Below are 15489 nucleotides of genomic sequence, written 5' to 3' on the forward strand. Positions count from 1 at the left end.
TTCTTTGGAAGCTGTGGTCACAACAGGTACCTCCTTTCCGTTATTAACGAAGGTATCACGAACTAGGCTACTACTTGTTTGTTAGAGGACCTACCCAGCGTTGCACTAAGGTTTTGGTTCAGAACTACTTCAGAAATCAAAGAGAATAAGCCATTTTACTAGTTGGAGGGACCTTTCTGGCAGCATGTCTTGGGAATGTTACATCAGATTAACAACTAATCTGCAGGGTGAGCACGTAACCCAGCGCTGAGGAAGTTGAGCAGTCAGACTGCAGCTTTGTTCTTTCTTGCTCTGGTTCTGGAACCCTGCCTGCACAGCACAATGTGGGTCCTGGAGGAGGACGGATGGCAATACATCAGGCATGAGAGGCCTGTGGAGATAAATGAGTGGACATTAGAGAAACCAAGTGCCAACCTCAAATTCTTCTGCTGAAGGACCCAGATTGTGCAGCAACTGTTCTTGAATCGTGGATGCGATACTCTCTTACCTCTGGAAGTGAGCTGCACGTAGGAGCATGGCTTGGAGAAGTAACTTTTCCATTCTGTTGAATGTTTTTAAGAAGATTTATGCTGTTTACCAAAGACCCTTGTCTGTGCTGTGCGTCAGTCTGTCTTCCTCTCCTGGCTTCTGCTAGTCTTAGATTGCACCACCCTTTTTTATACAAACTCAAACGTTAGGAAGAATGATTAGGTGAGCCAGTTCAATGGGAAATTGCAGCGCTGACCACTGGGAAACAAAGTTTGCCAGTAAAGACTGCCCAGTTCTTCAGCTGATTCCTCTGCTGAGAGTACCTGGAACCTGACTTCAACAGGGGAACCTTTAGTGGTACCTACCGCTGCATTTCTGGCTGGTGCTGTACTGCGGTGCTTTCTTCATGAAATGCAGAGGTGCGCAGGCACTGCGAGCTCAATTTAATCAGCAGGTTGAGGAGGGGAAAGCCATTTAGCCAAAGGGTTCTGAAAAGAATGCAAATTTCTTGGTAGGCCGTCACATCTTACAGAGTGCTTGAGCTGATGAGAGACTCTGCAGCAAAACTGGCTGATAGCCCCTCTTGGCAAATCATGTAAAATCCCAGAGACAGAAGCAAGAAATAATACAGAATACTGTTTGCTCCATCCAGAGGAACTGGGGAAATGTCCTGGCAGGACATTAGCATTCTTTTTAGTAAAATTACCAACGCAGCATTACAATGGAATTCCTCAAAAGGCTAGCAACAGCATTATAGACTTATTTAGACCATATTCAGCCAGAAGATTTTACTGAAAATTATATTGAAAAGTATTCCAGTCTGAGAAAGAGCATTTGTTTGTTGTCCATTCAGTTTGCCTTCTACATAGTTTTCAGCTCTATTCAGCTTCAGCACCTACTATTCATTCATCTTGCCACCATGAATCATGCTCTCTGGCTGTCATCCACACACCTAGGGCTCCTAGAGCTCTCTTTCTCTTCTCCCCATCCATTCCCTTAGCTGCAAAGTCAAGTGTTTGAACTTCATTGTTCTTGTTATCCTACAGTTCAACTGTTTTCCAAATTTTCCATTACCTCTTACAGTATTCTATCTGCTTAATAATGAACACTGATACTACCTGTGCTATTTTTCATGTATTCATATAATTTCATTTTTCTGTCTGTTGTTTGTTTGTACACAAAGCCACATATTCCTCTATTACACATGGGCTTAATATGGGATATGTGTGCGTAGAGGGTAGACCACTCTTTCTCGTCCACAAATTCATTTGTGGAGTCATGTCATTAAACCCAGGGTAATATTCAGAATTAGGTCTGAAAAGAAATCAGAGGTAATGTAACTACATATAATTACATATGCTCCATGAGACCATCTCTATATGGCAGCTTCCCACGTCAAGGTTGGCACAATCTAATTAATCCTCTTATGACAGCAAAATTCTGAATTAAAATGCCTTTTAGGTGGTTGGTCCCTCAGTTTTTGTATGATACAGTTGAATTGCTGCTGTATTTCCCGTCCAGACTGGAGTGACCAAGTCCTTGTGTGGTTATGCTGTAACTGGCAGCAATCTGGGAGAAATGTCAGTAGGGGTGGTCAAGTGGAATGAGGGCAAGTGAGAAGATAGTTTGGGCTAATATTACACAAGGTTTTCTCGTGGATATCAGGAGCGTAATGCCAGCCTTGGGGTTTTTTTTCCCTTGCATTTTTGAATGTTTTGTCCTCAGCTTCCAACTCAGGGTACGTGCCAGTTTCCCAGTGGGACCACGACCACCCACTACCTGGAGCTGTACCTGTGCGATGTACTGCTGCCCTTTTCCCCCACTTCACGCTACCTATGCACGTCTTTTGCAGAAATATTTCACAGTAAAGCCCAGCTACCACTGTGCATGTTAAGTAGAAAACCTTAAGGCTGAACAAGCACCAGTGCACTTGCTTGATGCCATAGTTTTTTGCCTGTTTCCAGAACAGGAAAGAGCTGGTTGGCATCTAATTGCGCACAAGCAGCTGGGAATCGCAGAAGGCTGATGATTCCATTCTGCATGTCTTTCTGCTTTGTTACATGGGCTCAGTAACCCTGGTACAACCAGGTAATAGTTCTGACAGCGGGTTTACTGGGAAAGAGGGAATTATGCTAGTGGTCACCACTGCGGGTGTGCTGGTGTCATGACAGTATGGCTGTCTTCAGGTTGCAGCATATGTAGGGCCTGGTCCAGATCATGTGCTGGGGTAATTTAAGTCAAAAATATCGATGTTATATAAAAACATAAATCACTCTTTGCCTCACAGGCTTCCCTCCTTCCTGGAGGTGAGCAGAAAACAATATTTCTACATTTGTATTTGTCCTGAGAGGGTGGTTGGGTTTTTTTGAGATAACATTTCTGCATTTGTTTGAAAGCGGTTTAGACTTATTTTTCTCCTCTGAAACCTTTTTTTCTGATACATGTGTGAATTTGGAGACAGATAATGAATCCTGAGTACCTATTTGTGTTGATCTGATTGATGGTGGTAGATGACTTGCTCTCTCTTAATTGAATGCAAGTGGAGCATGAAAGCAAGACATTCACTGAGGTGTGAAATGCTGTGGTTTTCCACTAATGAGGAGATAATTCTGCATGTCAGAAAAATCACCTGCCTGTTGCCTTGCAGCTGCAATCAGAAACACGTGCCTTGTGATCTCCACAGTTCCCAGATTTTCAGATTCTGACTGTGCTACGGGACATATTCGCAGATGGTTCAGCATGCTGAAGGCCAAGCCTTTTCCCTTCCATTCCTTTGGATCTCTTTAAAGAAAGCTTGCTTGAGTTCTTGCTGTCCTAGTTTTTAGGTGAGGATGCGTGTGTCTGTGTGTGTCCCCACCTTTTTTGAAAATTCTGCATGTAACCAGATGGATAACTCCTCCAAGCCTGTTTTTGGTTGGATAGGATGAGATTTAGCATGCTTCTGCTGCAGCTGATTTCTCAGTCTGGATTTGGATATGTTTGTGATAATTGGCATGCATTCCATTTACGGTTTTTATCAGAAACCAAAACTGACACGCTGTAGTAAAGATAAAAGGCATGTTTGAGAGGCTTAGGGTTCACATCCTCACTGATGTAAATCAGCAGAAATCTTTGGAGGCAGTCAAAGTGCGCTGATTTACATTAGCTGAGGATGTGCCTATTTGTCTACTGGAAACATTTCAGCTCCTCTCCGTGTTTAATGGTTGTTGCTCTGGATCTGCTATTTAGTGTGGTCGCGTGAGGACCATGTTGCGCTTAGTGATGCTACCTCTGCTTGTGGCCTGGATTCAGTCTCCAAAACAGAAGTACTCATCTGTTTCCTCTGTTCTTAGAGCTGTTTATTAGAAAGCATACAAACTGTTCGGTAGCAGATGTTAGCTGTCTTTTGGTATGTTTGGGGGTTTGTTCTCAGGAAATTTTAACTTGTAATTTGCCTCTGTTTAGCACTTCTAGTCACAACACCTGGAGAACCAATCAATGAAACATCATTTAATCCTACCAGTCCTGCACCGACAGAGCTCAGTTCTTTAACAAACCCCAGCACTGATTCTCAGGCTCTGCTTTGGGTGCCCACTGACCCTCCCACCTCAGAAGCCACTGCTGCTCTTCATGACCTTAATATAACACACAGGACTTTCAGTAGTTTCTCCCTGTCTTGGGCAGCACAGGATGAGGTATTTGATCAGTTCTTTATCACTCTGAAAGACCTGTCCAGTTTAAACAGAATACAGGAAATATTTTTACCGGGAAACCATCGAGAAACAGAGATTACCAATCTCACAGCTGGCACACAATACCAGATTAACCTCCATGGAAGCACTCAAGGTCAGCTCTCTTGGTCCCTGGAAGCCCTAGCCACCACAGGTATTTTCTATGGATTCATTATCCATGTGTTCCTTTTCTGCTCTGAAATACAGAAGTTCATTTTCATACTGCTGTTCCATTGCAGAAATGCTAGGCTGTGTAAGTGATGCATTTCTTCTTAGCTGTGGTTTGTGGGATTTTTTCCCCCCTTTCTTCCTTTTGCATGGGATAAAACTCTTATTGCTATGGAATGAGAGCCTTGAGTGGTACAGCATGGACAATGCCCCATGCAGCTTTTAAGGTGATGTAGCATCAAGTCCCTCTTTTCAAATTGCATGCGAAGAGAGGCATTGATGCATCTGCTATTTACAAGGCACATGCAAATAGCAAGATGCTACAAGCGTTTATCTGGATTGTGGTTCAAACACCAGAAAGATTGCAAAAAGGTTGCAGTTTGCAGCATTGGCATGAAAGTGGTGATGTCAGAGAAAAAAAAGATTGGAACACATTGGGAGTATACCTTTCTGAAAACTTCTGTCTCTTATCCCTATGACATGAATTTCATGAGGAAGCAGGCCTATGGCCACAGGGCTCAGCTCAATAATGATCAAAGTACCAGTGTGTAAGCTCATGTCTGGAGAACCTAGCTGGAGGCTAATGGCTGTACCTGTCCATCATCCAAACCAAATTCACAACATGGGATAAATTATTTACATAGAAACACACAGATTATTCCACACCTACTACAAGGCTAGGGCAGTCTCATCTCTCAATGGTTTGTTCTTTTTTTTTTCTTCTTCTTCTTTTTTTTTTTTTTAAGTAAGAAACATCATCCCTTTATATCATTTGCTATGACATTGTCATTGTTTTGTCACGTATGTTGGATGCTTTATGGATGAGGCTTTTGGAGGTCTCCAACGGTTCAAGTTGGTGCATGATTTTGTATGAGAATCCCTTGGTCCCTAAAGAGCATGATGGAGTGGTACGCTCCATGTCAAATGTGCATGAGAAAAGAACGGGAGCAAAAGGGACTCTGCATCTTGGGAGCGAATGAAACTGAGCACTTTTCAGAGAATCTGGATTGCTTTTAAGCTATGATGATTACTGCATTACTTATTTCAATCAAGCTTTTACTTAAAAGATTTTTACCTTACCGTATTCTTTGGTTTAGTTTCATTAAGGAAATGTGTTTGTTTTGTTTGTTTCTGTTGCTACCAAGAGATCATTATTTCTGATACAACCAGTTCTATTTCTGTCCTGCTTTCTCCTTTTCAGCTAAACAGTGCCAGTTTGACAAGATTCATATTTTGCCTTAATGAGTCTCGTTTCTGTTCCTGATAAAGCAAACCAGCTCTGGATTCATGCTTTTTGTTGTTGTTGTTGAACATCATTGTGTTTATTTCATAAATAATCTCTTCCTTTCTAACAGGATGGGGAAAGCTCATCAAAACTTCTGTGCTCCTCAGTAGCAGCGATTTACTATACATTAGTGAATCTCACTGACGATAATTGACTGTGGAATCGGTTTTATTTTCTCTGTAACAGAGGACTTTCTATTTTTGCTGAGAAGATGACCCCAAACTTTTAGATTTAACAGCATCTCAGAGTTAGCTCTGATGGTTCCCAACTTTCTTGGCCACCCCTTGTGATGGGTTATAAGAATGTTAATTTCTGTGAAAGCAGATGTCAGTTTCTGATTAATATCAGCAACTCTGAAAATCCAAGCTTCTCTGCCCCCAGGAAGGTTTTGTGGACAGAATGATATAATATAAGGAAGATAAATCCATTAAACTAAAGACATGCAGACATGGAGGAATTTTCCCCTTCTTTATTGTTTTGGAAATAGTTTGGAAGAATAAATAGCATCTTTCATGTGGGCACAATGAAAATCATAAACATCTGAATCCCCAAACTCGGTGTCCTCCTATCCTTACACCAGGCACTGTTGCAGTATTCACAGTCACTTGAATGGCACAATGGCAAACACCGACTTGTTAAAAGCCCAGTAAAGTGGTTATAGTAATACTTGTTTGTCTCATAGGGACTCGTAATTAATGTTGGCAAAACACTTGCAGCTGTAAGATGGTCTATAAGCTGCTTTCTGTAAGCAGTCTTTTCGCATCAGTGTGGTTATTATTTGTTATTATAGTTCTTTTCTTACTGTTCTGTTTTGCCATGTCTCTGAAGAGACTTTACGAGATATCTGGGGCAGCTGAAAATGTAAATGTGTGTGTGTGCATCTCTGTGTCACTGATTGCAAGTGAAATGCATTAACGCAGAACATCATTAAATGATACATCATGGCTACTAGTCTGTAATTGGAGTAACTGACTGACTCTCTGTCCTTATTCAGAGGAGGAACCTGAGCTTGGAAATTTATCAGTATCAGAGACAGGCTGGGATGGTTTCCAGCTCACCTGGACGGCAGCCGACGGCGCCTATGAGCACTTTATCATTCAGGTGCAGGAGCCTGGCAATCCCGAAGGAACTCGGAATATCACAGTCCCGGGCAGACTGCGCTTTACGAATGTGACAGGCCTTAAGGCCAACACACCTTATAACGTCACACTTCGTGGTGTGATTCAAGGCTACAGGACCAACCCCCTTTCTGTTGAAACCATGACAGGTATCTTCTCAAGTCGCCTATCCAGCCCCAGGCCTCCCTTTCTTTGCAGACGGGGGCGTGAGCCAACGCTAGCGCAGCTTTCGGCAAAGCTTGCTCACTTGCTCGGCTTCGCCTGAGGTGCACCCAACTCATTAAAGCTTGGCTGAACATCTCTGGCATGGAAATGTCTCCTGATCAGACTTTCCAATAAGAATCTCAGCGCCCCCATGGAGCCCTTCACTTTTAGGAATGCTTCGCCCCCCACCCCACCCCATGGCTGGTTTTGTTCCCTTTACTCGCTTTTCTGCTGGTTGACACTAACAGCAAAACCCAACTGGTGGTTGTACAGGCTTGGGAAAGCCCAGGTTGCCTTGTAAAATTATAAAATTCTGTTCTTTACAGCCCAGATAATCAAAGCCTGAGAGTTTTGTTTTTATCCTTCAGAAGCTACCTTTGAAACGATGCACTAGCTTCTGTGTACATACAGACTCGGGGGTATAATGTGTGCATCTGACTCGTGGGCAAGGACAGACACCATCTATGTGGTCTGATATAGAAAAGAACACAAATTAATTCCTACCACCAGTAGTAACATATTATTAAGCCACACAAGGCTGTTAAACAGTCTGATTGGTCTGAAAAAGATATAATGCAAGAAAGCCAGATTCAGCAGAACTACCCTGGCATAAAAGTGACCTGAAAGAAGGAAGGTAAGCCCTGCACTGTCAGAAGGCTGAAAAAAACTAATCAAGAGCCACAATGATCATTTTCTGGCTGACCTTGTGAAAGATGGCAGTTTTAAATGAGAATTTATCATGAGCTTTGACTGTGAAAGATACATATATACTCACGTCTATCCTTTGATTCTTCTGAGTGTTATGATCATTGGCAATGAACAGGGTATGAATTAATTGATAGTAAAGGGGCACCAGTGGCTCTTCCTTCAGATAATTTCTTGTAGACAATATCTGCTGCCTCTGGGCTTCCTTACAGACCTTTGCAACCTCCTGTGATTATAAGATACCCAGAGCTTGGTCATATTTGATTTCCCCAAGCACATATTACCCAGCACAGAAAAGGATAAAAGTACACGTAACAAAGTGCAATTAAAACATGAAATGCAGTAGAGCTTGCTTGTTTCAATAATGCTTTTAGCAGCCTGGCGTAGGTGAAAATGTGTCTGGCACAAGGCACTTGCCTTGGGCTGTGTCCCACTGCAGGCCAGAAGTCCTGTGCTTTGAGAGTCCTGACTGTGAGCTGGTAGCAGATTGCCCGTTGAGAACAAACAAATGTGGCTAGACAAAGGAGGCTGTACATGGACAAACAAGAAAACAGACGTCATGGGTGTCCTGCCTAAATATGCAATGTGCTCGCTTTTTATTAACTTAATGAAAACAGCAGAAGATGCCCCGCTGAGGTTTTCCCTTCCCATCCTGGGTCATGCTCAGCACCCGGCTTTTCAAAATTTTCCCTTCTGGGGACTTCCAATTGTCAGATTTTTCTGAGCCTTCCTGTAACGCATCAGGGATGTCTACAGAGAGGAAGAAACCCCGAGGCAGCTATCACTGTTTTGCATTTTGGCTCCAGCTCCAAAATTACATGCCAGCTTTCATAGTCTTAAGCTGAAAGGGAAAGTAGAAGAGCAAACAAAACACAACCTTTTCCTTTGGCTAAAGCAATAGCTCTAGTTTCAGATTCTCCTAAAACTGGAAGCTGACTTTTCCAAATGCCCCAGGGGCATTCAGAAAAGTTCTTTTTGCATCTGCTTTTATGCTCAGACCTCAAAGACATATGGCTGCTCCTGGAGGTAAAGGGAAATAGCCAGAGCTTTAAAGCTTATTTTTCTTTTTTTTTTTTCCTTTTATTTAACATTTTGAGATGCTTTCATTCAATTTCTTGCCTTTAGTACCTGTCTGCTTGTAGCAAGCTTTTACTCAAACCCTCTTCCCCAGTGGCAGCCTGGAGCGCTGCCAGCATGAACAGGGAGATGCACGGATCTCTGCGCTGGAGGAGTGCAGGGCTGTCCCCTTCTGACCAGTGTTGTTTTCCTCCTCAGGAGTGCACCCAGAAGTTGGTGAGCTAACTGTTTCCGACATTACTTCTGAAAGCTTCAACCTTTCTTGGACAACCAGCAACGAGGACTTCGACGTCTTTACTATTGAAATTATTGATTCTAACAGGTTGCTGGAGCCCATGGAGTTCAACGTCTCAGGCAATTCAAGGACTGCTCATATCTCAGGGCTTTCCCCCAGAACTGATTTTATTGTCTACCTCTATGGGATCTCTCACAGTTTCCGCACGCAGGCAATAAGTGCTGCAGCTACAACAGGTATATAAAACCCACCTCAATGCTAACTCTCTTCTAACTCTTCCTTACAGGTTGTGCCCCTTTCCCTGCCCTCAGCTACCCCACCAGCCTACCCATTACCAAACCCTCTACCTCACTGTTTGATACCACCTAAGGAAGACCTGCCGGAGACATTTTGAACTGTGAATGTTAATCCAACATCCCATCCAGCAAAGTCAGTCAATCACATTGTGATTGTTTCATTCACACAATAAGTTTGCTCTTGTTCAAACGTTAAGGTTGGGGCAACCTTTGACAGAGCTGAAAAGCAAAGCAGATTTCCCAAGAACCAAGTGGGAAATGTTTCAATATGTTAGCTTGCAACATGTATTTGCATCTGTTGTACAGCATAGAGGAGATGCTATTTCTCTCAGATAAGCTGATTTCTAGATACAGTTTTTATCCTGATTCTCTAAACAGATTTCAGGCATATTTCAGTCTGTGAAAACAGGCTCCTATAAGGCAGACGCCCTGCTTGAATTCACCTTCCGAATCCAGTTTACATCGGATGACAGACTGAAAGAGCCCATTTGACTTGATGTTGGTCAGTGAAATAGGTAGGCATTTAGCTGTTGGTGCATTGCACATCTCGAGGTTTTACAGTTTTTCCAGAAAAGACAAGGAAGCCAAGTGTTCAGTGTGCTCTAGCCAGTTACAGTATGAAAGTGGAAGGAGAGGACTAGACAATGGAAGCAGGAAGTGCTTTTTCATAGTAGGCAGATGATAGCTCACGTGGTGAACATTTAACATCACCAAATTTTGTCTGCTGACATGATCTTAATAAGAGCTGTCATAGTTTGCCATAGCGATAGCTTGATGTGGCCAATGACATTAAGCAGAATACAAAATTTTGGTGATCAGATAATACAGACTTGCAGGTTTTAGCATCAACAGATTGTGAATATCCTCACTGAATCTTGGGTAATGTGGGCAGGGTGGCTGCAGGGGTAGTGGTATGAAACACAGTGAGAAACGCAAGTCTAGGTGATCTTTGTGAACTGTGGCTCATGTGAATTCAAACTTCTATATGATTTTATTTTGTTGCCTTGGGTTTTAATGATTGCAATACATTTCCATTTGTTTTTCTTCCCATAGTAGAGGAACCTCTCCTTAGCAAACTCACTGTATCAAATGCTACCTCAGACAGCATGTCACTCACGTGGGAAGCGCAGGACAATGCTTTTGACCATTTTATTCTAGAAGTCAGAAACTCTGACTTCCCTTTGGACTCCCTGGTGCACACAGTGCCAGGGGCCTCCCGGCGCTATGTAGTCACCAACCTCAAAGCCGCCACTAATTACACTGTCCAACTCCATGGTGTAATTGATGGGCAAGGTGGTCAGACCTTGACAGCACTGGCAACCACAGGTATTTCACTGTTTCACCTTCCAGGTTTGCTTTTTTCTCCTCTTTCTTTTGCTGTCCACCGAACTGCTCTAAAAAATGGCTCCAACTCATCATCGTTCCTTTGGTAAATTATAGGAAGATCACTATAAGGGGAGGCTGAAATATGCTGGGCTTGAGAGTGCTTGGGCAAAGGGAGATCTGAGACAATGGAAAAGGCTGAAAAAGTGCCCCCAGCATTAAGGGAGCCAGTAGTAAACCATGATTGGTTTCCTTATATATACACTTATCTGCAAGTTCTGTGTATATATAACTGACTTGCTCCAGATGGTTAATAATTTCACAGAGTATCTTTGCACTTGATCTAGAATGAAGTTCTTGTTCATCCCATCCTCACTTGCTCTGTTGTGGGTGGAAGGCCTTCATGTCTTTATCAGCCTGGAGAGGCACCTGCATGTCCTTTTGGTTCTCTCTTAAATGTCCTCCAAGACATTTGCATCTCCAGAGGGAGTTTCACGCAGCATGCTAAACAACCAACCAAAACTGCATGGAGTGGTCTGGCCACCTTATGCTGGTTCCAATGTTCTTCTCTGCCTGGTATTTTTGTGTGTTCCCAGCAGAGATCGGGGCTCAGAATGCAAGTTCAGCCTTTCTTGATGGGCAGCCCACCACTCTGCCACTTGCATTGCTACCTTTGAGTCTCTGAGATCTATCTTGTTTCACTGAATGTCAGAGCTTTTTCTGTGGTGATTCCAGGGTGGTGGGAGATCACCGAGACTTGCCTGAAGAGATAATTTCAACTTATTTTGCATGTAGTGTTCTTTGGAGTCTGGGTGTCATGGTATGAACATGCCTGAGTGGATGCAAGTGGCATGTGGAGGAATGTGGCCATTTCAGGATGAGACTGGAGAGGATCGGTCTGTCCTCTCTGACCTGCATGCGGGGCTGATGGCTCCACACTCGGTTTCACTGGGTTCTCCACCCAAGCCTGTTTGCTTTGTGGATATTTTCTCATCTCCTTCCCTGTCTTCGGAAGTACCATGCTTCATGGTGACATCTTCACTGTCAGCCATGAAGGTGTTGATGGTCACTGGTTGACAGCATGACAACAGCATGTGTCCTTAATTGGGGCCACTTGGATTCACCTGTTCCTAGACAATTCTAGATAAGAAGGTGGACTATTATTTAAAAGGCTTGCAATAAGGGACGGGAGAAAAAGTTGGAACATCTTGCAGCAGTTCATGTTTTAGTTAAGAAAAGGATTTCATTCTTTCACTGTTCTCTTTGCCAGCGGGATACATCTTTCTGACTCTTCTCCCAGCATGAATCACTTCCAGAGTTACTTTCCTGTATCTCACTGGCTGCATTTCCCAAGGTGTTCTTGGTTTATACTCAATTGGCAAGAGAAAAAGCAGAAAATCAGCCCTGAGAGCCCACAAAGGATTCTCTGACCACCTGGCTTCCAGGTCATGTTTTTGTGCTTTCTGTTCTGTAATGAATCTTTAATGATTTTATGCTAAATGGAATAGCTTTAAAACAGGATGGATAAGGATCTCTCCCCCTCCTGTAGCCTGAAGGCCAAGTTTCTCCCCTGGCAGGGGAGAGATGTGATTTTGAATTTCCTCTAACAGAAAAGGAAAGCCTTTTCTTCTTAAGGAAGTGTCCTGGCCACTGAACAGTCAGAGAGGAGAGCAACAGCAGCGTTGTGGGGTCTTTTTTGTTCATTCTATTAGATAGTCTCTGATTGTGCCTAATCAGAGGATGGGGAACACCTTCTCTGTGGAGTCCAGGGAGGTTTTGGCCTGACATTAGTGCTGAGATGATCACTGTTAGAACCGAACCCCCTCATAAATTTTGGAGTCCAAAAATAATACAGCTCCAGGCAACAGAAACACTGAACAGAAGCTGAACTGGGATTTCAAGGATGTCTGTTTTGGACTTGCCTAATTCCTGCCTGAAACCTACTTTTATCTACTTTGGAATTGCATTGGGTTTGTATTGCCATCAAATTCCCAGTGTGAGTTCCTGCAGTTTCTGTGGCTTTACCACAGGACTGCATGCTGTTGGTGCTTCTGTAAATCAGGCCCATGTTTCATTAGGAAAACTGAGTTTAAGAAAATGAAATGAAAAAATAATTTAAAAGTCAGCACTAATTTCAGTGGCTTCTTTCCGAAACCTTACAAACTGGCTCTTGCAATGCTCCTTTTTTTTTTCCTTTTTTTTTCTTTTTTTTTTTTCTTTAACCACTGCAAAACAAGGCTGAAACATTCAGCCTTATCTCTAAGCATCTATAAACCTCCGCCCCTAATTGCCCCAGTCCCCTGGAGTAATGCTGTGTCTTCACCTGTGTTCCTTTTTCCTTCAGAGGCTGAGCCACAGCTGGGCACGCTCACACTCACAAACGTTACCCCTGACAGCTTCAACCTCTCATGGACCACCAGAGATGGGCCTTTTGCCAAGTTTGTTATACACATTAGAGATTCCTATGCAGCACACGAACCCCAGGAGCTTACGGTGTCGGGAGGTGCTCGCAGCGCTCACATCTCAGGCCTGCTAGATTACACGGGCTATGACATTAACATTAAGGGGACCACCAATGCTGGTGTTCACACAGAGCCCCTCACTGCTTTTGTCATGACAGGTACCTGCTTAAAGGTTTGGAGTCTGTTTATTGGCTCATAAAGGTATATATTCCAGCATGGATTTAAAAAACAAAAACAAAACTCTCTACAGCACTGAATATCTTGTCCAGCAACAATGGTTTTGTTTGCAAATCTAGTGCAAGGATGGGTCAGACCAATTGTGTGAACTTAAAAAAAGCATTCTAGGAGGAGTACTAGTTAAGAGTTAGGAACTCTCTGGAGTCTTTCTCCCATATCGAATAATCTTTTTTAACTTTGAAGTTTGAGGGGGAAATTTGCCTAACACTAGTTGCACCTGAAGGGTCCAGAGAAGACTGGAGTTTAGAGCATCTCCTGTCCTCTGATGTCCCCTCAACCCACCTCTTATGTCTGAATATTTCAGCCAGGTTTTGACTGGGATGGATTGTACATCATACACCTCTCAGATGACCAAATAAATGCCACAGATTTGATGTGTTATGTGGCCAGTATGGGCTACTAGGGGTTGTCACACAGGCACAGGGGCACCCTGAGATGGATTAATGAAGAAATCGAGGCCTTTTCCTTTTTCTCCTCTCTTCATTGCATGCAGTGGGGACACCAGTTGCAGTAGCAGCATCCCTCTCAGCGTTAGGCTGTCCATCTCTGCCAAAGGCAAAGTCCACCATCATTTTCCTTAAGGCAAACGGCTGCATTTTGCACCAGCTCTGCTCTGCCCCCTGATGACATTCAGTCACATAAAAAAGAGCAACTCAGCTTTCAAAACCCCTGCTCTTTAGCTTCACCAGAGCACAGATGCCTCCTTTTTTGAAAATAAACCATGGACACTGGGATTCTGGGAGAAGGCTTCCCACAGCTAGGTAAACATGTGGCACTGCGCGGCAGAGAGCTGTGCCAGCAGTTCACAGAAACCTGCTGGGTTTAGAGTGGTGGTGTCACTCAACACCTATCCCAGGAAAATAATTTCGGCATTTGGAGCTTATTGCTTGTTTACTCACCCTCCCAGAGACCAAACCAAAATGTGGATCTTTGGGCTTGCATGATCAGAAGCAAGTAGGCTGCAAATAAGTCTCTGAACTGCATAAACTGGAGCTGAATCTCTGGCATCCAAATGTGTAAACATCAAAACACAAGGACTTCCAAATTATAAAACTTCAAGAGGTAATTTTTATGCTAAATTCTAACAGATTATCAGTTTCAGCAGTTGTGAAATGTCAAAACCAAACCCCAAACCCTTTTCCAGAGAAAATTCTGTGTTTAGCTAACTCATATTTTCTGAAGTGAGCAGAATTTGAGCGATTGGAAGAAGGGATGAGTTCACTGCTGAGCCAACAAAGCAAGGTTTCACAAGTAGTTTAGAGAAAAGCTAGCAATGCCTGGGATGCAGGATCAAGGCCAGGGTTTAGCAAAGCCAGCTGATCTTATTTCACTTCTCAGATTCTGAGTGAGCAAAATGCACTGAGCAACTGTCTTGTGAAATGATGGCGCTTTTTTTTCTTTTTTTCTCATTCCCCCCGCCCCCCCACCTAGAGACTTGGTGTGAAAGTTCTGAGGATTGATCCACAGCCTCTAAATTTTGACAAGTGTCATGCTGACGTGGGGAAAAAAAAAAAAAGGCACTTCACTGGAATTGAAGTTGTCAACATACCACGCTAGCAGCTGCACATGAAGCTCTTTGGACAGATCATGTCTCATTGCTCTGTTCCGCAGGCATTAGCCCCTGCCCTGAGCCAGGGCAAGTCCGGCCCCTTGCCTGTCCCCTGCAGAAGTGTTTAGTACTTGCACTGGCTGTGACCCTGGCTGATGAATGTCCTGCTCCTGGCAGTCCTTCAGGCATCTCTGACCCCTCCACCATTGTGAAAAGAAAAGCTGGAGATATTCACGTGAAGCAGAGAGGCAAAGCAGCGCAGTACAGGAGCTGTGAATGCCAAAGTTGAGGCTTGTCCCTAAAGCACTGGTGGTGGAGACAAATAGAAGGAAATAAAAGCTTCATGCATAGCATTTCTAAAAGAGTTTTGGTTATAACTGTCTTACAGTGCATGTGTAACAGAAGAAATGTGCTTCCACAGTGAGCTTGGAAGGAATTTCAATGGAGCTTGCGAGTCAAGGTGCTGAGACACCCTTGATGAAAATTAAGAGTTGACCATCTGACTTCTGGAGGCTCCACTGAAAATCCAAGTCTCGTGGTTCTGGCTATGCACTTCTATTGAATCCGTACTTTGGGGAAAAATGTGATTTATGTTTGGTGGAATCTGTGACACTTTCTAATTTGCAATGTTTTTCGCTTCTTTTTTTTTTTG

The 15489-nt window shown here is 43.4% G+C and overlaps 1 protein-coding gene across 3 annotated transcripts in view; it reads left to right on the forward strand.

The window, feature by feature from the left end:
* TNC (tenascin C) overlaps positions 1-15489 on the forward strand; it is a 72098-nt gene that overhangs the window by 36528 nt on the left and 20081 nt on the right. Inside the window, exons 11-14 of one of the 3 annotated variants that reach the window (XM_037400013.1) lie at positions 6626-6898; positions 8934-9206; positions 10320-10592; positions 12934-13209. The exons of 1 other annotated variant lie outside the window; for it this stretch is intronic. In XM_037400013.1, the coding sequence (XP_037255910.1) occupies positions 6626-6898; positions 8934-9206; positions 10320-10592; positions 12934-13209 (1095 nt within the window). The remainder of the gene's footprint in view (positions 1-6625; positions 6899-8933; positions 9207-10319; positions 10593-12933; positions 13210-15489) is intronic. One more of the 3 variants, XM_037400011.1, reaches the window with a different exon arrangement.

The sequence above is a fragment of the Falco rusticolus genome, chromosome 9 (genome assembly GCF_015220075.1).
Source record: "Falco rusticolus isolate bFalRus1 chromosome 9, bFalRus1.pri, whole genome shotgun sequence".
NCBI lineage: Eukaryota > Metazoa > Chordata > Aves > Falconiformes > Falconidae > Falco > Falco rusticolus.